The sequence below is a fragment of the Schistosoma mansoni genome, chromosome 1, assembly GCF_000237925.1.
Source record: "Schistosoma mansoni strain Puerto Rico chromosome 1, complete genome".
In the NCBI taxonomy this organism is placed as follows: domain Eukaryota; kingdom Metazoa; phylum Platyhelminthes; class Trematoda; order Strigeidida; family Schistosomatidae; genus Schistosoma; species Schistosoma mansoni.
In genome coordinates, this window is record NC_031495.1 from 62,890,811 (window position 1) to 62,918,430 (window position 27,620).

Below are 27,620 nucleotides of genomic sequence, written 5' to 3' on the forward strand. Positions count from 1 at the left end.
TTTAGTCTTTTTCAGTACGTATATATGAAATCTTATAATTAAGTTTCGCTAGGTTTTCCACGTAAAACTGTGCATGATGCTACTGCACAGTGTTATTTTTAATTCTATTCGAACCACGCATAGTTTTATTGCAGATATAGTTTGATCACTACTCCCTTAGTGGTAGAAAATCTTCCGGATACACATTTAAAATTGCTCTCAGAATACCAAGTTAGTGTCCATGTTCCTGGTTGTTCGTTTTCCGACAGTCGCTTTATTCTCGGTAAGTCCCTCTCCAACTGGTAGACGGCTGAACTGTCGTGGATTAAATATGTACTACGCCTTTTAGAAAAAAAGCTGAATTAAATCATTTGTTTTCCGGTCCTCAAGTGTTGATGAGCACAACTAATATTCTAGTTTCACCCATCATAGAAAAATCAACGAGGCGTTTCTCTTGCAATGCTTCAAAGTCCTATAACCCAGTTCTGCCTAAAATGGGATACCAATAAAAAATTCTGTTTTACTAGGGAATTATGTGTTTAATAGAACTTTTCATGGACGTGTCACATCTGGGTTGGTTTACTCTTTCTAATCAGCGCAGTTGTTCCTTACACTGCTTGATTTTTTCGTAGCATCTTACCATCCATGGTAAATGTTCAATTTATCACTTTTCCATGTTTTAGATAGAATGAAACTTTAACTTCAAAACCAGTAAGAATGATTATTATTGTTAAGCTTATTACATTTCAATACCGCTTCTTTTTTTAAAACTAATCGATCGACCAGGAATCACGTATTTTAGGCATCTGGATGGTGCTTTCACCTTCCAAATAAGGTGTTAAAGTGTTTGTGACTCCAGCATCTAAACTAAAGTTTAACCACTTCTTAATAATTGGTCAATTCAGTTTTTGAAATGTGATTCTTAAAATCGAGGTTGTATTTATATATATGTATATAGTTTTTAATTGTCTGTTTTCATTTTACTACAAAATTTACCAGCCTTATTAGCTTATCATCGTCAAATCGATCGTCAAGGGTTCTATGTTTTCTTCGTTGAGCTTAGGGAAATAACACTTTTATCTCCTGTTGTTCAGTTATGTGAAGAGTATCAAATGTTCGTAGTTGTGGTTAAACAAGGTGCTCAACCTACTTAGCTTTATTGTCACATCATTATGGAAGCCTCAGGAGAGTTCTGCGTTTACGAGGTAATTAGAGCAGCATATTAAATATGTCATTCAGGTAAAACCTGGAGATTCACTGTCGGCTATCGCCGCCCAGTTGGGTTTTGTAACCCCAACTCAGATTGCTAGAGCAAATCATTTGCCCCTCATGAGTTACGGCCTCCCTCCTGTTTTTCCTGGTCAACGTTTAATTATTCCAACAGCTGCACGTGCAAATTGCAGTGTAAGTTTATTATAATCTATTTTTTGGAGTGTGATGATTGACTTTGCTTATAAATGGCCATTAAAATATAGGACTAGTTGGAGAATAAGGAAAATTAATAGTAGTCTCAATGCTATATATGGACATCTATACTCTAATGAGCACTCTAGATTTAGCTTTGTTAGAAAATATTTCAATTAAACCATATAAATCAATGAGCCGTGTCTCTTTTGATGGATTTCATTAATATTATTTGTAGTTGAATAAATAAAAAGTTAATGATCAACTGGGCATCTATATATAAATCAAAAGGACTGTAAGTTAGTTCAGTGGGACTCATTTGCATGTAGAATTCTTCGATGTGCTTGGAAAAATCCCACATTAAAATTTATCGCAATCGTATCCTGAGCTCAATCTTTGTAGTTAAAAAGTTTCACATAAAATTTCATTGCTACTACATTGAGCACAGAATAAATGAAGTGTTTATCATCACTTGTAGTTTATAAAGGAATTTATTACTTACGCCTGTTACTCCTCGTCGAGGAGCATAGGGCGCTCACCAGCATTCTCCATCAAACTCTGTCCTGGGCAATCCTCTCCAGTTGTGTCCAGTCGCTATTCATCCTTTCAATGTCTGCTTCCAGTTCTCGACGTAGTGTGTTGTTTGGTCTTCCTGTTTTCAGTTTCCATTCAAGTTACCAAGTTAGAGCTTGCCTCGTGATGCAGTCTGATGATTTATGTAACGTATGTTCTATCAAATTTCAACGTATTTTCCTTATTTCCTCTTATGGTTGTGGTAGTTCTCCAAGTTTCAGCCCCATACAGTAGAACTGTGTTGACGTTTGTATTAAAGATTGTAACTTTGATGTTGGGTGACAGAAAGTTAAGCTTTGTATGTTGTTCAACTGTAGAAACGCAGCCCTTACTTCGCTAATCATTTCCTTTACATCTGCATCGGGTACTCCTTGTTCATCGATGATGCTGTTCAGGTACGTGAAAGATTCCACCACTCCCGTGTTGTATTTGAGGATCCCGGTTTTCCCCTTGTGTATGTTGAGGCCTACTGATGCAGACGCTACTGATACACTGTTTTTCATCTGCATTTATTTGTGTGTATGGGATGGAAAGGCTAGGTCATCTTCGAAGTCCGAATCGTTTTGTTATATCTAAGCCGTCCATTGTATTCCGTGCTTTTCTTCAGATGTGGAGGTCTTCATAATCCAGCCAACCACTAGAAAAAACAAAAAGAACAAGAGTGATCGGCCTTGTGAGATTTCAGTCTGTCAGCTGTCCTCCATACACGACTTTTCGCTGTAGTCCGTCTTATGAATTCCGGATGGTGTTGACGATTTTCTCACCTACACCGTAGTGTTGAAGAAGGTTCCATGAGGTTCTCCCATCCACACTATCAATACTTCCTCATAGTCAATGAAGTTGGTGTGTGGTGTCGAATTCAATTCAATTGATTGTTCAACGATGATCTGTAGTGTAGCAGTTCGGTCTGTGCACGACCAGTCCTTATGGAATCCGTCCTGTTGATCTCGAAGCTGTACGTCTACTGAATCTTTCATCCGATTCAGCAACACTCTGTTGAAAACTTTTCCTGGCACTGACGGTAGTGTGATGCCTCTATAGTTCTCACATTCGCTCGAATCTACTTTCTTTGGTATCTTGATGAGATATCCTTCTTTTCAGTCTGTCACCGGTATTTTTTCTTCCTCCCAAATCCTCCTGAGTAGAATATGAAGCATGTTCGCAGTCACTTCTATGTATGACTTCAGTGCTTTGACTAGTATATTGTCAGGTCCTACTGCTTTCTCACTCTTGATTTGTCTGATTGCCATCCTGATTTCTTCGATTGTTGGTGGAGTGACATCAATAGGAAGGTCTGTGGGTGCTGCTTTGATATCCTGTGGACTCAATGGAACTGGTCTTTTCAAGAGTTCCTCAAAGTGTTCCTGACATCCGTTCCTCTGTCCTTGAATTCCAGTGATTGTCCTACCTCCTTTGTCCTTGACCGGTCTCTCTGGTTTTCTATTATTCCGTCAGTTTCTTCGTTGTGTCATATAGTTGTCCTATATTTCCTTCTCTTGCAGCTTTTCCTGCTGTTGTTGCTAGGTCGTCCACATATTTCTGCCTATTAGCTCTAGTGTTCTTCACGTGCTTGTTTACTTCTCTGTATTCAGCCTGTGCCTTGAATTTCTCTGTTCTTTTCCTACTGTTGTTAATTGCCGTCATATTCTTATTATTATTTCCTTCTTGAATCTTGTCTAAGGTTTCGATACAGATGGATTCCTTATGCTGATGTTTGTTGTGACCAAGCACCTCCTGACGCATTGAAGTCAATGCTTCTTTCATCCCTTTCCAGTTGTCCCCCACAATAGTTTCTTCTTTGAGTAGATATTGTAAGGCTTCGAACCTATTGTTGAGAGTTGTCTTGAATTCGTTGAGTTTGTTAGTATCTCACAGGAAGTCTGTATTAAACCTTTGTAGTGTTGTTTCCTCAGTTTCCCAGTGCTTTTTCAGCCTCAGTTTCGTCCTAGCAACCATCAGGCGGTGATCTCAAGTTATGTCAGCTCCTCTCCTGGTTCTCACATCTTCCATTGACCTTCTAATTTTTTTTAGTGATGCAAATATGACCGATCCGATTCTGTGTAGTGTGATCAGATGAGACCCATGTAGCTTTGTTTATGCGTTTATGTGGGAATATTATGCCGCCTATAACAATTTTTTTAAATGCACATAAATTTTCAAATGTCACTACTCTCGTTCCTTTCTCCTAGTCAATCCATGTCATCCGATGATATCTTGATACCTGGTGTTTTCCATTCCGACTTTCGCGTTTAGGTCTCCTCTCAGAATGGCCAGGTCGTTTCCTGATCACTTCGCTATGATCGATTACAGCCTCTCATAAAACATGTTTATCGTGGTCGTTGCTATTATTGGTGGGTGCATAACACTGGATGACATTTATTGTAATTCCCTCCTTTTTTGTTTCGAAAAATGACGATGATTCTGAGTCCATGAGATCCCCATCATACCAGTGCATTACACGCTTCTTTGAAAAGCATTTTCTTCTTCGTGGCCAGAGTACATCAGCATCTCTCCTGAATCTATCCTTTTCTGTCCAGCTTGGGTCCAATGGGTTTCACTTATTCCGAGCGCCGTCAAGCTGTTCCCTGATTTCCACAACTATTTGATCAGTCCTCCCGGTCTCCTACATTGTTCGACTATTCCATGTATTTGTGTTAATTGTTGCTTTAGCTATTAGAAGGGTAATCGGCCTCGTGACTTTCGGAGAATCTCGGCTTTCACCATGAGGCGTGATAATTGTTCTTAATGAAGATCGTTTAACTCGGAGAACAGAGTTTAAATGTTTTGTTCTAATTAGCGTTTTTTAGCAAGGTTTTTTCTACGGGATGGGTTTTCTGACTTCATACCCATCCTTCCTCCTTCATTTGTGCTTGGGACTGACAGTAACTCTAGAAGAGCCACGGGTGGAGTTAAAGGAATTTATTGGGACATCTGAAATTTTAACATACTTGCACTAATGTGTATAAATTCACAAAAGCATTGAAGTCCAACCAATTGAGAATGAATGTATTTTTTTACAGTTGATTCAATACTTCCTTTTATTTATCTTTTAAAATTTCTCTTTACATATTAATATGGAGTGTAACAATTTAACAGAATGGGGGTTTGTGGAGATTGTAGTAATTTAATAGTTGAATTCATGATTTGACCACCATGGAAAACCTGGAAGCACTGGAAGGCCGTGTCGTCCTAGTATGGGACTCCTCAGCGGTGTGCATCCACGACCCCGCATGCGGGACTCGAATCCAGAACCTTCAGTTCTAACGACTTAAGCCAACTCACATGTTCATCATATCCTACACCTTATTAAATCATTTAGCCAATGAAGTTGATCATAGCGTCAGGTCGTTGCTTTCATATTTTAATCTCTCTTAAATCTCTTTCAATTAGCTTTCTTATCTGAAATAATCTTTCTAAATGAATATTCAGCACATACGCATAATAATACACACATCTCATCAATAAATTCTGATCATTTAACTGAATAGAGACCTTCCCTTAATAAGCACCACAAGTCAAACCCTGTTGTTTTTGGTGTAGTTTTTTCACCAGCATTAGTGGTCAAACCTTTTCTATATCATTTTTATGCAGGTCCATTTAATAGGATTGCATACTATTGTCTTGATGGTTTTGTCTGCTCTGCAATTTTCAGATGCTGATGAGGCTTATGACCTTTTAATTCGTTACATTATATTTAACGACATGGTTTACTCGACTGCAAATAAATACTTGCCATTAATTTTTTTCAATAACTAGTTAAGATGCAGTTAAGGATACATTCATATTTATGTGAATATTTTAAGTTTTAATATAGGTTCCTCATTTAATAAAGAATATTTACATATCTTTCATTTGAACTAAGAATGATGGTTTTATAACTATACGAGCATTACAGTTAGGTAATATTTTAAAACAGATTTCACTCAGGATTCAGCATAAGAAGATTATTTTCATACACTCCATCCTTTATTTTGTGATTCCAGTCAACTAAAATAAAGCATCTTCCTGGTGTTGCGTTGCGCATAGAGGATATGGATAAGCAAAATGTCGATACTACAAGTGCGGGATTTCTAGCTGTTCAGCCCTTCTTTTATACAACACGTGTTTTGAATCCTAATAAATCTTATCCCATTGATGATGATGCCCTAGAACGCCAATTTGTTAAAGTGAATGCCTTTCGTGTTCTAAAAAGTCTTGATGTGAGTTTTACCAGTATCTAAATTTTTATCTTTCTGTTATATGGCTGGACACTTCATTACTGTCAATATGCTCTTAAGAATCTGTAGTCCTAGGAATTCTCATCAGTGGTAATCTAGGAATCATATCTGTTGTTCATAATAAGAAATGCTAGTTGTAAGTTACAAAGAAATGGGATACGACGGAGTGTTAAGTGAATGCCATAACATCTGGAATATTAACTGGAACTTTATTGTGATTCAATGTCGATCTCATCTTTTTTACAACCCATCAGGTTTGCGATGCTTTTTTATACGTAATGGTAATTCACAACTCCAGATAATTGGACCCGATTAGTGGGCATTAAATAACTAGCATTTAATATCTATTTTCATTCATTATGAAAGCTTGCAGTCTTATGGATGCTCATTATCCTTTTGAAATTCAAAGTCTTGTAGTTCAATGTCATAGCTCATGGTTTTAAGTTTAAGTTGCTTGATTCATGGCCGAACTTTTCAGGAGTAGATTATTTATCTAAATCGATTTTATGACTATTGTCCCGTCATCCACTTTAGTGGGCATATTTAACTTTTGGCTATCAAAATTCAGAAATAAACACCCGGAATTTAACATTTGGTTCCTGATTTAATATTAATAATTAATGTATAATAGCAGAATATCGACTAAACAAAAATCGTTCTCTTATTTAAATTATCCAATATCGAAGTTTTTGGATTGTATCTGTGGTTTTTTTTATTTCTCTCTCTCTCTAGAATTTGATAGATGGTGTTTTGTTGGTTACACCTGAATCTTTATGTTTCGACGCAAGTCAAACTGCAGTAGCACAAAAGCAGGCTTATATAGCTTCTCATTCTGAATTATCTTCAAGTGATTATAACATTGATGCTACTCATAACAAAACGATTGAATCATATCATGACTCTGAAGATAAATCATCCACCTGCCATGATAATAATGCTGAGCTTTCTTGTTGTCACATTCCTCAAGAACTACTAAATTTAGGATTATGCATTCCATTAGATTCAATTGTTGCTATGAAAACGCTTGTTGAAAACGATGTTATACATATTTTAAAGTCAGTGTTTGTTTATATGCTTTAATTATTATCACTTTCATACCACGTACTTATTATATTTAAATAAAACGATAGGTCATATGGAACGTAAAATCCAAAGTACAAAGCCACAGTATAAATCACTTGTATGAAATCAATATGCCTAACCCGAAGTAGATGGAATAGATGTGAACCTTTAATTATATGATTGTTGGTTGGATACTCTATTCCAATAGACCATATAAATGAATATTTAGAATTCTCTTTCCTTATTTTATTTTGTACAGTATCTGACACAAATATTTATTAGTTCAAGTCATATAGTTCAATTCACATAGGCATAACAATGATAGATTGACAAGACAAACAATAGAACAGTAGATTTAGTTATTCTAATAGTAACAGGACACTAAACAACCCATAAAGACAAAATAGATGAATCGAAATAGTGAGGGGAAAAAAGAAGTAGAATGATTATTGTGTTCTAGATTTAGAGAACTATTTTTTCTAAAGCCATATCATTAGATTTAATCATCAAGAGTAAATGGTGTAACTACTAAGATAAATGCTTCACCATCGGGATTGTTACAAAAAAGGATTATAAGTATGATATATCGTGTTACAATCTCAATATGTTTTTATTCTTATTATTAAGACTAACATTCTGTTGACAGTATTTATTCATATTTAAATCATTTTTTCTGTCATTATGCGTCAGTAAATAAAATTCATCTTTAATCTTCATCCAAAACAGTTGTAGGCTGAAAAAATGCATGAAATTTAAGCTTAAGTATCTATATAATAGTCTATTTACTCTTTGTTTTTTCGTTGACCTTATAAATATCATATATAGTTGTTCAATCGATCTAAAATAAACATAGGTTTCTTTAATGTTAAAAATTGGTGTAAAACTCAACAACTAAGTATAAATGTTGGCAATCACCTTTTGAGATACATCTTTTAGATGGAATGAGGTTTGAGATTGGAATATAAGGATTAAAAGTCAAATCAGTCAGTCAGTCACAACGTAGAACTTCGTACGTACGTACATCAGTTCAAGTTGCCATACCATATTAGCACAGAGATGCAGTTGTCGATTCAAATCCCATGGTGGTAGAAGTAGTAAAAGTATAAGCATTATGTGAAAAATTAGGGTTTAAAGATGTTATTGAAGGAGTATAATCCAATGAAATAAATTTGGAAAGAGAAAGAAGATAGGGACATGAAGAATCCAGAAGATTAGAATTTGGTAGGACACAAAGAGTGGATGCACCTTCGCCATTGCAAACGATTTTGATCCATGTCAAATGCCATCTAATAAAGGATTTAGTCGCATTTTGAATAACTTATGGTGTAATTATGCGAACTGTAAACATATTCAAAGAGATAGTGATAACATATAGACTGGGGATGCTTTCATTTCTTCATTTTACCAACATTACTGTGTAATGATTATTGAGCGACTTGAACGCATGGTATTTTTGTTATATTTAACTACATGTCATTTTTATCAAGGGTCATTGTTAGTAAAACTATTAACTCATTATTAGTCCAAGCATTTTTAGTTTCAAACATTAGGCCATAGATTATAAAGTATTCCATTTTCTTAAAATAGTAACCGGGTAGTACGTTAATCCTTACATAGCAATCTATTCATCAACTCACACATAATAGATTTATCAAGATAAATAAAATATCCTTTTGAAAACTAGAGAAAATTAAAACTTAGATAACTAGTAATACGAAATGGGCTTTTTATTAACTCTCAAAGTTTTTGTGTTGTATGGTATTATGTGAGTAAATATCTACCTTTGAATTCTCAAGAACTCATTTCTCTACGTCATTATTTTTTAAGTCAATTAAAATATTCACATAACGTAGTCCTGTTGCACTAAGCTGCTGTAAAAAGAAGACTTGTGAACTTTATAATTATCATATGAGGATGTCCTAGAAGCTTATCAAAGAGGAAAAAGTGTTTGTTTTGCAATTATTCTACACGAGTTCATTTTAAGCATAATTTGTTTCAATATACTAGCCGCGTTACGTCAAACATGATGCTCATACAAGGCAACATTTCTACCCGTTCTCTGTTCAATATCGAACAAGAGAAGTTATTCATTATCTGAAGAAGCAACTTACGCTAAGTTCTTAATTGTCAGGGATTTAGTTCTTATGCCCACCGGTATACTACAAATATATTATTTTATTATCACAAAAGTTGTGATATATTATTTATTTATTTATTTAAACACATAAATATTATTACAAAGGGGCACCGAATAAATATGCGCCACATAAGTTACTTGGTTTGTGTGTGGGCTGTGATGCTACTCGGGTCTCCAAACCGAAGCAGGTGGTTTTTTCAGGGGGCCACACCCCAAGCCTTCAACCTCAAGGTCTGATCCACAAGGCAGTGGAGCAACGTAAAGAGATGCAGTCCCATGGTATCCAGTGACCAACGATAGTTCCTCACGCCATTTGTTCCCTCAGGATCTTGGAGCCCGTGTACACCATTGGTTTTTAATCAGGGTTTCCCAACTCAGTTCAAGCTGTTTATAGAACTCGCTTTCTCTTGTATGTTTATCATCAAATAGAAAAGCAATTATTAGAGACTAAACGATATGATATGAGGCCGATCTCATTGAGGCTTTGAATATTAAACATGTTTTATTATCTTTCATTTAACATTCTTTGTTTTATAGTGTTTGTAGTTCTTTTTTACTGTCTTCATTACTGTGTACTGTTCCTTCGCCTTGCTATGTTGTCCTCAAAGCCAGTAACTTGGAACTGTGTGCTTTTTTAACAAATTTATTTTTGATTTTCCAAGCTCAATATCTTGAGCGGACAATCATGTTCTTTTCCTGAGAAGTGCGTTACTTCTAATTGATTTCAACAGATAAGGTCACAGAATTCTTAGTAAAATTAATATTGTGAGGAAGTAGTTCAGATAGCAATAGTAGCACTGGTACTGGTAGTCTTAAATAACTAGTATAGAAAGATCTTGAAGGTTCCCATGAAAGAGGCTATATATGATTAGTCGTATGAAAGAATGTCGAGAGGTAAAGTCAAGCCTCCCAACTTTTGGCTGTACCGCTACATTTTAGGATTGTTAATAATAGTGCTCTACTGGGCAATTTCAAATGAAAAAAGTCTTTTTTTTACTTTTACTCACCACTAGGTAGTTTACTGATTTGGGAAATAGTCTTTGAACACGCTGAAATTCGTTGGGTTGTCTTTTCTGTAGGCTGATGAAACACATCCTAATGTTTATAGATGAATTAAAAAATTTTCATTATTAAATTTGTGAATTATCCATTTCCTTAGTTTCTCACCTAAATTTATCGCTATAAGGATTTGTCACCTTTTTTGTAGGTCCGAAAGTAACGATAAATTAAATTTATTATCCAACTCAACTTTGCAAAATGAAAGGGCAGAAGAACATGACAATATGCAAAGTATAAATGAAAATGAGAAGTCAACTAATGAAAATACTGGCAAGTTTTCCATTTGTATATTGTTCATAGAGTTCAATTTTTACCTAAACAAGTCAAATGAATGAAAGAATATTTTATACTAAAAGACTATAAATGCATTTCAGCCTATTGGTGAATCACTTAAAATCGGTATCAATGAAGTGGGGCTAGATAGTTGCCCCAACCAGATGCAGACTACCTGGTTGGGGTCCGCGTGACTATCGTAACCAATGGTTGGAGACTCTAGGTGACATGACTCAGAATCGATCACAATGGCGTCGGTGTATACACTCTTTATCTTCCCTTAAACTATGAGATTAAAATTGCTTCATATCTGTCTTCCTTCCTATACTATATCCTTATATACAACTTATCTTTTATACACTACCACCACTAAATTAACTATTTCTATGAATCCGGTGTTCATTTTGTTGTGCTAACGAGGTATGGCAACTTGGACCGATGCATAAATGTGCCTGGTCCTACGTTGTAGCTGACTGACTGACTGACAACACTATGGAGTAGGATACTACGATGCAATGAACAAATTTGATTTTGTTCTTATAAGATGACATAGTATCTCAATTAAAGCACTTTATTTCTTCATTTGTATGTTTTTGATTATAATTCTATAAGTAGATTTATTTCAAACCATACGATATTCATAATTTTAATCATATGATGAAAATATTATCTATGGTTTTCCAATCTTTGTAAGTTAGATTTTCAATTATTCGTCTAAAGGTCGTTTGTACAGTCACTAACATACTACATGATTAATGATAACAAAGTTGTATGGTGTCTTTGTAACTGTTAAAACATATATGTATATACATACATATTGATAGGGTTGTTTTAGTTAAATAATTATAGATTGCGGACAGTAAATTCATAAGTGTTTTTTATCTGCAGAAAAAGTTAGGGATAAGTAACTCACAACGAAATTAACATAGAAGGTGGTCATTTAAAATCGTTCATGCATGTGTAACTAATCCTTTCACCTCACTATTAGCAGTTGACTTCATTGTATCGGACTATGGGGCTCCTATTCATCTATCAATTTGTCTGTTTGATAAAGATCATTTAAAAGCAGTTTAGTAAGTATAAATGAGATATCGCGATATTTTGATTGTAATGTATAGATCTAAATTAGCGTTTCCTTATTTAAAACTTGGAATAACTGCCCTGGTACGGCCGAGAGTGGGGAGAGTACGCTCTCCCTCTCCAAATGCTCTCACATGGCCACGCGTATATAACCTCTGCCAGGGAAGTCCTACTCACTGCCTTCTCGTGGTGGGGGTATTGTTTACGAAATTGAGAGGACGAAAAACAAATGTCCGGCACTTTAATCGGGTTGGTGGACACGGCGCGTCCACCTAGAGGAGTTGGAAAACCCTGATTCCAAACCATTGGTGCACATGAGCTCTAGTATCCTGAGGGAACAAATGGCGTATGAATCAATCGTCGGTCACCGGCTACCATGGGACTGCATCTCCTCATGATGCTCCACTGCCTTGTGGATCAGACCTTCAGGTCGAAGGCTCCGGGTGTGGGCTTCTAAGAAAACCACCTGTTTCAGTTTGGGCACCTGGTCAGTATCATAGCCCTCACACAAATCGAATGAGATTTGTGGGGCGCATATATATCTTGTACTTTTTTGTACCAATATTTATGTGTTTAAGTAAATAAATAAATTTATTTAGGCTATATATTCGCGTGGCCATGTGAGAGCATTTCGAGAGGGAGAGCGGACTCTCCCCACTCTTGGCCGTACCAGGGCATTTGGGGGCAAATAAATAAATAGATAAATAAATAACTGAAATCAAAACCAAAACATTGGCTAGTGTGGACAGCTAGTAAATTGGGAATTTATAATGAATGCCGTTTTGTCTTTATAGTTTGTAATAAAATTTTATGGGGTATATTTCGCTAAAAAGACTATTAATGAATATTGTTAAGTACTTCCTAGGTTGGATAGAATATTATTCTGGCACTTCTCTTATTTTAGTAGTTGAATTCATGGGGCTATCTAAACTAGGCCACCGTTGTAAACCTGAAAGCAGTGGACGGCCATCTCATTATTATAAAAACCATCTCATTTTTTAAAGTTTAGTGAAATTCCTTAATGAATATATTTAATCTAGTAAAACATCTGAGCATTGGTGAGTAAGGTTTTATGTCGAAATCAATCAAGCAAGTATTTTCCGTAACCCATAAAATTTTAAGACTTCTATTATGTGTTCATTCAAATTGCCTACCTTATTATTGAAAATCAAATTTTTATCGTAAAATTCCTTTTTCTTTCTTTCTGTTTAATTATTCAGATGATCAGCGAAATGATTCTAATTCACCCAGTAATCGTGATGACGAACAGCCTGACGAAACTAGTAAATCAATTATAAACGATAATTCCGTTAGTCTCTCCGATAACACTTATGCTGTCAATATTGATGAACAGTTGACAACTCATGAAATTCCCCCTGAAATCGAGACAACTTTGTCAGCGTCATCATCACCGCACCAACTACCGACAGCATCTTTAGAAACATTGAGTACATGTGAGAGTCAATTATTACAAAAGGAAAATAACAGTGAAGACAAAAATGTAACTAAGTTTACAAGCGATCTTTACTTGAAAATCACTCTAGTTGGAGATATAACTCATATATTTCGTCTTGCTGTTGATCGGTAAGCATAAGTCCTCTCAGTGATTACAGCAGTTTATTGATAATCAATATACAGTATCTTGCTTATTTGTCTTTATGTTATCAACTGAACAATCTAGCATATTTTTGAGCTACTTTCTGGGCTACAAATGATTTATTAGTTAGAAGGTTGGAAGTAGTCAACTAGAAACCCCACTTGACCTACATTTCGTGCTATCTAACAATCTTCATTAAGGCATGTTTGTACTCTCGAGGAAACTGATGGTCAGTGCCAATGTGTGCTACTCAGCCTCACAGTCTTAGACGTTACGGCTGTGACTGAGCTCCTCTAGAACTGAAGTACTTACAGCCGATTGGTGACGGAATAGTTCAACACATGTTTGTTTTCAATTAGATTGTCTTCAGGCTTTACTTTAATATACATGAATATTTACACGAAAATGTTAAACCAATCAAGGCAATTTGAGTCAATAATCACAATGAAATAGAATACGTCACCGAGCATAATAGTTAAAAGTATAAGTTGGTAGTGGGAACACAGGTGTACTGATAGTGGTAGGAATATTAAATTACGATAACAAAAGTCTTATCAATAGTTAAACATTGGGAATAGGAGGTTGAACGACGGAATAATGACTAATGTTGTGCTTGTGTAGACTTTTAGTGCTGATCGGATCCCTTATATCATATTACATTAACAGACATCTTGAAATGTCAATTAATAGATTAAGTAACAAGAATAAGTTGTTAAACCGTCTTTTATTATCATGATCAGCTTTATGAATTCGTCTTAATTTACCTCTATATAATTCTACAATTTTAGTGTTTTTAACTTTCAAACATACCTAGATATAAATCATAGAAAGTAGGATTGTTCTGTGTACGACCATCGAGTTATATTTAGATTTCTCAACGTGTAACAGGTCAATACATTAACGAGAACTTTAAAATTCAAACTAACTTGTCCCGTTTCTCAATATTCTACCAATATTGGTTAAAAAGTCGTTTTCAATGGAGTTCAATGATGTTAGGCATGAACCTATACATAACTGATTGTCATTAATAATAGTCATACACTATTGAGTATCGGTTGACATTACAAAATGAACCATTCAACGTCGATCCAGTGATCAAGAGTAAACGCTTTCACCACATAGATTAAATGGTTTAGGGTACTATCAGTGGTTAAGTAGTCAGTGCTAACTTAATAAATCTCCTACTAGTGTAAAACAACTTTTCAGTGTCCTCCTCTGGTTTTCAGTGGTCGCCTACCTAAAGTCAATCAATGATGTAAACTAAAAAACAGTTTATGACATTCCTGTATTTTTTTTTAAAATCTGTAAAATGGTCATTTAAACAATGGATTCATTTATTAAACGATTTTAGAAAGCATTAGACTCATTTAAGTATTATCTATTGCAAATATTAGTAGAAATATTTCTCGGAAAAATCGTTGCCATGACCTTAATTTCTATCATATATACATACATACATATACATGTACATATTATGAGGTCTTAAACTACCTAGTTTTATGAATAAATATCATAGTTTTATAATAATGTATTGTACTGTGCAGGTAAACTCATAAATTTAAATTATTTCACATAATTATAAACTCTTATCGTGAAATTTTAGCTTTATAGAAGTAGAATGTAAAAACATTGACAAAGATCACAAAGCTAAGTGTCATTCTAGTTTGATTCAGATGATGAAAGTTTCTTGTCTCAAGATTCATCAGCCTATTCACTTTTGCCTTTTTACGCCTACATCGTTGAAACTTATTTGACTCTGTAAAAATGACTAACAGAATACACTGTCTTCTAAACATCTACGAACTAATTCTTTCTCCCTGTATTATATCTTTATATACAGTCTTTCTTTTATGTATTGCTACCATTGAAGGAGATACTATGAATTTGGTGATCATCTTGTTCTAATGAGGTGTGGCAAGTTGAACCGATGCATATATGTACCTGGTCCTACGTTATTGGTGACTGACTGAAACATCTTCAATAGCAGTGTTAAGTTATTTTACACCCTTTCGGTGTTTCATATTGGCCTGGATTGACTATAATTCGAGAATTAAAGGATAACTTAAGTGAATTTTTCTATCACTTCATTTGAACATTAAATTAGCCTTAGTAAAACGTAAATTAGCGATATACTGGTCAACAGGCTTTCTCACCACTGGAACAATTGGGCCGTTTTCAATGCAGATAAATTATGCGAATACCTTTTGGTCATTGAAACTATATTTTAAAGGTGGAAAACGGAATAGGACAAACATAGATTACTTGGGTATTGTGTATTAGGCTAGGATGATTGATTCATATCAATCCCTAGTTGATGTTCATTTAGAGTTCTTCAAACTCCAATATTTTGTTTATTTATTTAAACTCAAACATTTTTATAAGGAGTTACCAAGTATATATGCGACACACAAATCATTCGATTTGGATGAGGGCTAGAATGCCCCCCGGGCTCCCAAACGGAGGCAGGTGGTTTTATTAGGAGGTCACGCCCCAAGCCTATGACTCAGAGGTCTAATCCACAAGGCAGTGGAGCAACGTAAGGAGATTGATAAGTCTTGCTAATTGAACGCTGTACTCTGTTCCTAAGCTATTCCCGTAAACCCCGAGCTAAAACTACATAGCAACTTGAACACCAGAGAAAAAGAGCAAAATATGCGAGAAGCACTTTACTCCAAAGGTTCATTTGTGTACAAAAAATACAGGGTTTTTATAGTAATTTAGAAGTTCTTGGGTTTTCCCGAAAATTCTGGAATGCTACTAAACATAGTAGCAGTAAAGTAATCAGCCAATCAGAAACTCTACATGTGAATTTTCATTTTCGTGATGTTTCTAGCAAAACATCTTGGAAACGCTGATTGGATAAAATGCTTCTCAATGTTTCCTGAGCCTTTCTTGTCTATTGTGAGAAGTTTTCTGGATCACTCCAACAGAGATGCAGTCCCATGGTAGCCGGTGACCAACAATAGGTCCATACGTTATTTGTCGTTTTAGGATCCTGGAGCTCATGTGCACCACTGGTTCGGAATCAGGGTTTCCCAACTCTCTCAGGTGGATCTTTCATATCCACTAACCTGGTTAAAGCGCTGGATATTCGCTTTTGTTCTTTCAATTTTGTAAAAAAAACACTTCATCGTTTGTTCGTCCTCAAATTCCAATAAACATACAATTCTCAATCTATGTACCATAGTTTATCTGATCTCTTGGCTGCAATTTGTTTTCATTTCATCATAATTTTCCATAATTCTACTCTATATTAGTTTAAATATAGAGTTTACGTTTCTGTTTTTCTGTTTACTATTAATTTGTCTAAATTATCCTATTACCGTTTGTTCCTTGTAGTATGATAGTTTTTTTTCACCTGAAAGCAGCATTTGACTCTGTAGACCGAGAGGTTCTGTGGCAGTGTCTGTCATTGAAAGGTGTACCTCAGAAGTACATAAACCTTGTGAAGGCTCTTTACTCGAACACCACTAGTCGAGTGAGAGCTTATGGCGAACTGTCATCTGATTTTACAACCTCAAGTGGTGTCCGACAAGGTTGTCCACTATCCCCATTTTTGTTTAACTTCATTATAGACCTGCTGCTGGAAATAACACTCTCTTCGACTGAATTTTCAGTATTGATCTCCTACCAGGAGGTTCACTTATCGACTTAGAATACGCAGATGACATAGTCCTGTTTGGTGAAGACGCTGGCAAAATGCAGAGTCTTCTGTTAGAACTGAGCAATAATGCCAGGATGTTTGGGATGCGTTTCTCCCCATCTAGATGTAAATTGTCACTCTAGGACTGGCCTGCGTCAATACCTGAACTAAGGATAGGGAGCGAAGTAGTCGAACGCGTCGACAACTTCATTTATCTTGGAAGTCTGATCAGCCCTAATGGGTTGGTGTCTGATGAAATCTCAGCACGGATTCAAAAAGCTCGTTTGGCTTTTGCCAAATTACATCACCTATGGCGAAGACGAGATATCCATCTATCGATTAAGGGACGAGTATACTGCACAGCAGTTCGCTCTGTTCTACCTTACGGATGTGAAACATGGCCAATTAGAGTAGAAGATACTCGCAAGTTACTAGTATTTGACCACAGATGTCTTAGAAATATTGCTCGCATCTGCTGGGATCACCGGGTAAGTAATGGTGAAGTTAGACACAGGGTATTAGGGAATGATAGAAAATCAGTTGATGAGGTGATGAATCTTCATCGACTGAGATGGTTGGGCCACGTGTTACGTATGACTGAACACCGATTACCACGACGCGCTATGCTGACTAGTGTAGGAGATGGTTGGAAAAGAGTTAGGAGCGGCCAAACCAAAGGGTGGGATCAGTCGTTGAAGTCACTAACTTCTAGTATAAGCCATGTTGGCAGATGCAGACTACTTGGTTGGGGTCCGCGTGACTATCGTAACCAATGGTTGGAGACTCTAGGTGACATGACTCAGAATCGATCACAATGGCGTCGGTGTATACACTCTTTATCTTCCCTTAAACCTTGAGATTAAAATTGCTTCATATCTGTCTTCCTTCCTATACTATATCCTTATATACAACCTATCTTTTATGTACTGCCACCACTAAATTAACTATTTCTATGAATCCGGTGTTCATTTTGTTGTGCTAACGAGGTATGCCAACTTGGACCGATGCATAAATGTGCCTGGTCCTACGTTGTACGTTGTAGCTGACTGACTGACTCCTTGTAGTATTTTATTCTAGGATTCTGTAACTTTAGCAAAATTACATTCTGTAACGCTGCCAATTTACTTTTGTTATTGTATCCCTTGATTACCTGTAAATTTGTATACATATGCCAGGTTTTACGTTGTGCCTCAATATTCGTTTGAAGAGATTATGATATCACCCAAACCAGCAAACGGAACGAGAGTCAGCAACACAACTACAGGACAAGCTAAACCATTCACTGCACTCCAGCTCTGCTGACCAGAGGGAGAAGACCTGATTCAGCGAGGGAAAAGTGTATTCCACAAGCATTTGAAAGCACAAACGAACAAACACACAGCTCAAGCGTATACATATACAGTATAAAAATGCCCTTGAGAAACTTCTCAAAATACCGTATTAAAAGAGGAAATGAACCAATTATATTTAAGATCCTTCCAAATAGAAGATACAAACTGAAGGTGAAAATGGGTGATTTTGGGTATGAAAATGTGAAATTCAAATTTTCAAAATAAAATTACAAAAATAAGACGTTTACCAAGTGATTTCTGGGAATCTAGCATCTTTAACAAAATGAGTGACTAATATTCGTTTGATATTTTATCTCTTTTTGTTACTATTTAACAGCTTAGTTAAAATATTGTGATTGGAATTCTACAAACTCCAGATAATCAAATAGATGATGAAACTAAATATCACTTGTCTTGATTTCTAACATATAACTTTTCGTTTACATACATACTTACGTACGCCTGTTGCTCCCTATGGAGCATAGGCCGCCGACCAGCATTCTCCAACCCACTCTGTCCTGGGCCTTCCTTTCTAGTTCTATCCAATTCTTGTTCATTCTTCTCATGTCTGTCTCCATTTTTTTCGTTTACATGTTGAGTTTTTAAAAATGACTAAATTTGACCAAATAAATGGATTAATGTCCTCTGAAAAGGAAAGTGGATGCTGAATATTTTTTTATGATTTTTGAAAGTAAAAACCATTTGTTTCTCATTAATTGTTGGTGAGTACAATAAAACATAACAATCGATTGCTTGATATTTAAAACAATAAAATATATTAGCTTCTTAGTGTAAACAACTGAAAAGGAAGGCCCAGGACAGAGAATGCTGGTGAGCGGCCTATGCTCCTCGACGAGGAGTAACAGGCGTAAGTAAGTAAAGTAAGTAAGTGTAGAGAAGGATTTTTTTTTATAGCTCTTCGAGACTAGACAATATTTTCCTTTTTTTGGAATATTTTTCTGATGCTGAGTATCATCAGTCAACTATCATCTTAATTCTTTATTTGTTTGTTTTAAAAGCCTCACTCAAGTCTACAGTTTTCTTTTACGTGCTGGTGTAGGCAGCTTAGACAAGCATATAGAAGTTAACAATGATTCTGAACAGGTCGCTATTGGAAATTCTGATAAAGTAAGAATTTTATATTGTAATTAGTAAGTATTTTCAAAGAAAGTCAAAAGTTCTTTTTGCCTAGTTTACCTTTGTATTGTATTTGCTTCTGAACTGATGTACATTTTTGAATTATCATCAATTTGATTACCGTACTTTGCATAATCTCATGTACTCTACTTCTTATCTTCTAAAAGTGGTTTAAGAAAACTGTTTGGCTGGTAATATTTTATCAATACTCAATAACACTGAACATAAACTCATATTAATAAGAGATCTTTTTTTCGTCTGTTTCCAACTATTCAATAGAATAATTTATTTATTTATTTATTTAAACACATAAATATTGGTACAAGGAAGCACCAGATACATATGCGCCATACAAATCTCATTCGATTTGCTTGAGGGCTGTGATACTGCCCAGGTGCCCGAACTGAAACAGGTGGTTTTCTTAGAAGCCCACACCCGGAGCCTTCGACCTGAAGGTCTGATTCACAAGGCAGTGGAGCATCATGAGGAGATGCAGTCCCATGGTAGCCGGTGATCAACGATTGATTCGCACTCCATTTGTTCCGTCAGGATACTGGAGCCCATGTGCACCATTGGTTTGGAATCAGGGTTTTCCAACTCCCTTAGGTGGACTCACCGTGTCCACCAACCCGGTTAAAGCGCCGGACATTGGCTTTTCATCCTTTCACTTTCGTAAACAACAGTATTGCCACGAGAAGGCAGTGAGTAGGACTTCCCTGGCAAAGGCTATATATTCGCTGGCTGTGTGAGAGCATTTGGAGAGGGAGAGCGTGCTCTCCCCACTCTCGGCCGTACCAGGGCATTTGGCGTTTTCAAGACTTATATAAATACAGATTTTCACACCTTATATATATTCTTCATTTCTTCATCAAATTAATCGTAGTGATATTGTGTATGTTTATAGTACAATCAAAATACTCCGAGGTTAAGAAAACAGCAAATGATTTTCTTTATTGTCAACTGTAAGTCTTAAATAAGAAATTTGGGGAAATTAAATGAATTTAGTGTATATTCGCTATCTGGAATTGACTCAAGATCACTCACAATGATCTAGATGCATTCACTTTTTACCTTACCCCGATCTTGAACCGTAGTATTCTTTCATGTATATTTATATACTGTGCCCTATATATGCGGACAAGCACAAGTAGTACGTAGCAGAAGTTAGAAGTAGAGTACTCACCATCAGACGATTAAAATAAAGAGAAGAGGAGGGAAAACAGAGAGCAATCGAAATAACAACAGCATGAGAAGACTAATGGAGTATCTGAAGTAAAACTCAGGGCAGATGTGCAAATGATGTATTTAATGTATGATTTTCATATTTTACAAGGATATGGGATTTTTTATGAATATATATATATATATATTATTGTAGAGCTATGATGAAAAACTAATTAAGAAGAAATATTTCTTCGTTCTGTTTGACGTTTCACGAAATTCCTAAATGGAAATTTTCACCGTAAATAATCAAATAATTTCACCCCAATTCTTTCATAGATTGTGTAAACAATGTTTTTATAATTATTGATTATGCTAGTGTATTCAACTCGTATTGTAAATACAGACAAAATTAGTATTTATAAACAAAGTCGGTAAAATCGATCGAAGATCATGTTGTATTTTTTTTCTAGCTTTATAATTCAACAACTTATTACTGTTTTAAATTCACATGGTATTGTTTGTTTGAATCTTCCCATTGATGTTTAGGACTGCAATTGGTCAGTCTCTTATTAGCATATGTGCATACTGTGCGTATTGCCTCGATATAGCCTTAATTCATAAGCATTGTTAGCAAAGATAGCAAGTGAATTCAAACTTCACCCCATCACATAAGCAAGTGGCTATCAGGACTCAGTAGCTGAGTGGATAACACGATAGCGTTTGAAGTGAAAGGTACTGGGTTCAAGTCCCAGAGTGAACATCAACTCTGAAATGCAGGAACATCCAGCTTACGAGTCCCAAATAGGACGAAACGCGCGTCCTGGATTCCACTGCCAGCCAATATCCATCTTTAACTTATTACTGTTTTGTTCTTAAATTCTTCAGTGTTTTTTTTTCATCCGATTACTTACTATTTCTTTTCTTAAGTGACTTTATCTTCTGTTCTCGAAGATCATATGTATTTACCGTTATACTGTTTAGTATGATGGTTTCTTTTTAAAGATAGTGAATTGCTTTTGTGTGTGTGTGACAAACAATCTTTCTTACCACATAAAATGTTGTTCATGAGCTAAATTGTTCATTTACACCTTTGCCATTTTCTAATTGTCACTTTACTCTTGTGAGCATCGATTATATTTTGTTCTGTTCTGGAAAGTTGAATGAAGAATTAAAAATCTAAGGACGAATCTAACGTAACTATTGTAAATCGAACGACTGATACTAAACCACACTTGATCAAAATGCAATCGCTTATAGAAATAAGACTAGTAATTGTGAAGATTTCTATATTTCTGAAAAATACAATCATTGAAGTAAACATGACTGGTTAAATACAACTTGCATGACTTTAGTAACAATGCTATAACAATGCTTGTGAATTAAGGCTATATCGAGGCAATACGCACAGTATGTACATATGCCAATAAGAGACTGGCCAGTAACAGTCCTAAGCATCGATGGGAAAATTCAAACAAACAATACTAAATGAATTTAAACTTCACCCCATCGCACAAGCAAATGGTTATCAGGACTCAGTGGCTGAGTGGATAACGCGATGGCGTTTGAAGCGAAAGGTACTGGGTTCGAGTCCCAGAGTGAACATCAACTCTGAAATGCAGGAACATCCAGCTTACGAGTCCCAAATAGGACGAAACGCGCGTCCTGGATTCTACTGCTAGCCACTATCCATCTTTGCTAATAATAAAATGGTTTATTAAGTAGTAACTTGACTTGAACATTGAAGAACGAGTTAAAAACAAACAAACATTGTTCTACTAGTTTTCTAGTCACGATATATGGTTACGTGAAAAGTGTGAAATAACAATTTCATTTCCTAACTAAACTTAATATCATTGTATCGTCAGTGTTAGGCTTCTATCATATGAAATGAAAGAAAAAAAAAAGTAACCCTTATAAAGATTTGTTATTTCTGCTGTGATTAAAAAAACAAAAAAAACATTTGGTAAATAGAACAATTAAATGACTTTAATTAAATGAATAGTACAGAGTCTAACTGATTCCAATGTTTAGCCTTTAATAAAAATTAGTTATTCATTTATGCATACAAATACAAATGCATTTTGCTCTCATTGTAAAAGTTTTTTTTTGTTTGTTGTTTAAATTGTTCATCTCACTTATGTGATATCGAAAATATTTTTTTTGTTTTAGATTATTTAAATAAAATTTATTTTAATTTTCTAGATTACAGATTTTATTTTTTTTATTTTTTTTTTGGAATTGAGTACATAGTTCAATTTGTCCTTTCACCGTTTATGAATTAAGTTTATACACATTTAAAATGTGAATAGAATATGGAAGATTCCCATTGTGAAAATTAGAAGAACACACATGCATGCTAACAATGTTGTTTTCAATTAGATCATCATCAGGCTTTACTCTAATATACATGACTGACTTCGAGAGGTAAAACCTGGAGTTCTAGTGAGAAGCAATGACCAGTGCAGTTCAAACCACATCTGTTGTGAGGTAGGAACTCACTGAAGACAATTGGTGGACGGTTGCTCAACTTCGTGGATTGGTCGGAGTTAGACATTAACACCTTCGGATGCCGGCTCAGTGGTCTATCGGTTAAGTGCTCTGGCGCGAGACTGGTAGGTCCTGGGTTCGAATCTTGCGAGGCGAGGTCGTGGATGCGCACTGCTGAAGAGTCCCATAATAGGACGAAACGGCCGTTCACTGCTTCCAGGTTTTCCTTGGTGTTCTGGCTTCAATTGACTCACGCTTTCAACTATGAAAATACTAAATCTCCACAAAACTCTTACTGATACATGAATATTTACGCGAAAATGTTAAACCAATCAAGGCAATTTGAGTCAATAATCACAATGAAATAGAATACATCACGGAGCATAATAGTTAAAAGTATAAGTTGGTAGTGGGGACACAGGTGTACTGATAGTGGTAGGAATATTGAATTACGATAACAAAAGTCTTATCAATAATTAAACATTGGAAATAGGAGGTCAAACGTGGATAAACAGACTAGGATAGTAATCACAAAACATTAAAATCATTACGTACTCTAAATTTACTTATTGTTGTTTGTTTGGATCTTCCGATTGATGTTTTTAGGACTGCAACTGGTCAGTCTCTAATTGGCATATGTGCATACTGTGTGTATTGCCTCGATATAGCCTAAATTCACAAGCATGGTAAGCAAAGATGAATAGTGGCTAGCAGTGGAATCCAGGACTTGTATTTCGTCCTATTTGGGACGTACTCTTACCTATTATGCTCGGTGACATATTCTATTTCATTGTGATCACTGACTCAAATAGCCTTGATTGGTCTAAAATGCTCGCATAAACATTCATGTATATTCGAGTTAAACCTGATGACGATCTAATTGAAAACAATTGTTCGTTTACATGTGTTGTTCTAATAGAATATTCAACAAACTTATTATTTTCTTGTGATTTATATTTTATTTATTTTTTTTGTTCCATGCAAAAGTTTATCTTGTTTATTTATTCTGATTGAAATGTTGAAATTGTTTACGAACAGATCTTGACTACAAAATAACCGTCAAGGTTTATGTGATTTTCATTGATTATATTAAGGAGAACAAAAAAACCATAAGTTATTCAAGTTTGTTTTTCCCTTACGGCAAAATGAAATAGCTAACTTTTTCCTAGATATAAATAATAAACTTTATTCAGATAAAGAAACCTCAATTATGGAGACTATACACAAACATTCATTGTTACGCGTGATTTTCCTTTCGATTTTGTTTTAGATATATGTTTCGTTAGGTAGTTTTACGGGTAGCCTTGACGATCCTGTTGAAGAAAAATCATGACTAATGTGTCTGAAACAAAAATTGAAAGTAAAATCACCAACGATACTATGAAAGGCTTCATTTCTTGAGATTACAGTTTACAAGTAATGAAACTAGCTAAATAGTAGTTCGACCTTTACAAAAGGAACCTTGGAAGTTACATTCAATGAAGTAACATTATGTCCTACTTTCTTCGATCAGACGATTGTGATTTTACGAAATAATGATAAATTGTTTGGTTCTTCTACCTCTGCGTGTATTCACCATTTCAGCTTCTCTTGCTGAGCTAGTTGTATTATGCTCACATCTAAACAAAGATATCGTCATATTTTTGAACATCACCCGTCATAGTTGACCGAAGAACATAAGAAAGTAATGAAAAGTTTTATCTGGAAGCATTTAGTTGACACTGGTCCTCACATAGATGAAACGTGAAGTTATTTACAAAATCCCACCGAGCCTACCTTATGGTTTCAGAACCCAACTCACATACAACAGAAACTATGGGAATACATTTACAAAAACAGCCTCTGTATACAGAAAAAGTTTTCACATCCTCTAGATTTAAGCTATCTATCCACGTAGTTACTATTATGTTTCTCAGAATTTTTGTATTTGTGTGATCATATTTTAATTAGGTTTAGCTTATTGCACATTATATTTTAATCATTAAATTATATCTTTTTAGTATGTCATTTAACCTTTTCAAGCTCTGCAGTCTTCTTTTACTGTTCTATTCCACATTTTAGATCTTCCTACTGTTTTTTTTAAAAAACCATATAGATCTTAATAAACTTTTCTGTATTATACCGGTATACACTCATATAAACTTTTGACCAATCCTCTCTTCATATCTATAAATTTATCTTAAACAACATTTGTAATTTACACATTGAAATGTTATTACAGGATGTCAACAGTTGATGAAGAAAAATTATTATTAAATAAAAAGACGCTCATGTTACAGCGCCTTTAAATTTTCTTCTTGTTATACCCAATATCATATTTATTACTTCCGAGTGTTATCGAAGTTTTCTATCTTCATGAAATGTTTCTTTACATAAAAAAGTACTACACTTTTTCAGTGTTATGTTGTTAAGCGACTAATATTTGGTGTTAAAAGGCGCTTGGATTGCTATGTATATATATTCTCACAACACTACAAGATTTTTTCTTAACTTCCTTAACATCTCTGTATGGAAAGATGAATGAAAGACACCGTTAGTTCATTGGGTAATTTTATATTATCAGTTTAATAATTATAAGGTTTTTATTATCATGTTTATATTCTTTGTGACTTTTTTGGTCAATAGGGACAGTCGTTAGATCCTGATTCCACAGTATGTCATCGTCGTAGTTTAGTTGAAGAAATGTTAGAAAGTCTGGAACAATCTATTCATGTACCAATACTCAATGGTGGTGAAAGCGGAATATTAACTAATGACATGCTAGTAGATGTAAGTTATTAAATGTCTTAATTAGAAGTAGTAGTTATAATCAAATATCTTTACTTTTTTGTGCTTATTAACATTTAAATGGAATCATTTATAAGATATTCAAACCTGGTTAGGTAAAGTACAGTTGCGTGCAATTCTGAGAAATTTCTATAACTGTGTACATGATAACACTAACTTCTGGTGTTTTTCATGGAACCTCTGACTCTGTAAATAGTTCATTCTATGAATAAAAAGACTCAAACAATTGGGGTTGTTATAATAATTATTTAGTTTTATAGTATTTTTCCTATCACAGATTTCTTCTTTATTTACTTCTATCAGAATGTTTGTTTACTCTATTCTCTGAGCAATCAACAGTTACGTTAGTCATGTTGTAAACAGGCTGGTGCTTCTTTAAAACTCTAGATTATTGTAAGATCCTGCAAAATTACATGTTAATTACAATATAATCCATTTCTGTAGATCTTATCTTCAAAGTTATCACTTTTAGTTCTCTAATTAACAGTCTTCAACAATTAAGCGATATTATTCTCTGAATCGACCAGGAATTCTAAACCGAATGTTTTGTAATTTTAAGTAATAGATTGTAAAAAAAATATGTTACATTTATATTTTAAAGAAAATCCCTTTATGTATAAGAAGAGATATGATAACTATCGTCAGTTGAATTTGTTGTGTTTGGAAAAATCATCGTATCTAACAGATTTTACATAAGCTCCAGTTTCTGAGGTATTGGTTAATTTGTCATATTAACTGGCCCAAACCACAAATAAAAATAATTTGAAAAGAAAACTTTCATAATCTTGGGTTGTTATTATTATACAATATTAGAGAGAATACATATCAAGAAAATACCATATGAATTGTGTTCTAATTAGAAACCAAACATATTCTAGAAAAATGTTACTAATGAGAGGTATTTTATACGGTTACAGAAGAAATAATATACTGTTTTTGTGTAAATATGGAAGGAAAATGTTATCACAATCAGTTTTAACTCATTACGATGTTCAGGTGCGTTCACAGTTGTTAGATGCTGTTTCAGTGGTCTAGAGGTTAAGCATTTTCGTCTCAGACCGAAGGTCTTCAGTTTGATTACCGCGTGCCGGATTGTGGGTGCACACGTCTAAGGAGCTCCATGATAAGACGAAATGACTCTCCGGGTTTTCAATGATGATCTAACATCGATTGGTTCATGATTTCAATGAAATAGTCACTAAGCCTGATTATACAATTTTAACAATGATTAACAATTCTCAATCCTTGTATTTTTCATCCAGTAATTAAAAATCAATACGAAAATATCGATACTTTACTGTTTTTATCCTTACTACACCACATATTCATTTTGTTTGTATTTCTAATCTTAAATTTAATTATCCCTTTACTTTCTAGCTTAGTGTTAACTTCCCTGCACATTGGACTAGTTCTAACTTAAATTCAATCTACAAATCTGAAGATGATGGCTATAGTTTAAACACAGTGTACAGAAAATGTAAAGATGTTGAAGGTAGTGTTCTATTGCTTATACGTGATACAATGGGTGTTGTATTTGGTGCTGTTATGTCGGAAACAATGAAATGTAGTAAACATTTTTATGGGACTGGTGAAACATTTGTCTTTCATTGGAAACCAACATTTAAAGTGAGTATTTTATGTCTTATTTTACACATCGTTCCATTATAGCATTATTATTATTACTACATTG

General features: G+C 34.8%; 1 protein-coding gene and 1 non-coding gene across 2 annotated transcripts; both read left to right on the plus strand.

Moving 5' to 3' along the window:
* Positions 1–978: 978 nt before the first annotated feature.
* Positions 979–27,598, plus strand: Smp_197020 (putative nucleolar protein c7c; the record flags this gene model as incomplete). The annotated part of the gene is made up of 9 exons (XM_018795148.1): positions 979–1,184; positions 1,219–1,383; positions 5,940–6,155; positions 6,906–7,228; positions 10,580–10,716; positions 13,005–13,368; positions 19,375–19,483; positions 25,769–25,912; positions 27,308–27,598. Exons 1-9 carry the CDS (start codon positions 1,152–1,154, stop codon positions 27,596–27,598), a joined length of 1,782 nt encoding a protein of 593 aa, XP_018649490.1. The 5' UTR covers positions 979–1,151.
* On the plus strand, positions 22,190–22,256 carry Smp_tRNA_01628_Gln_TTG.1.1. The gene has a single exon. It is a non-coding gene (tRNA).
* Positions 27,599–27,620: the final 22 nt, after the last annotated feature.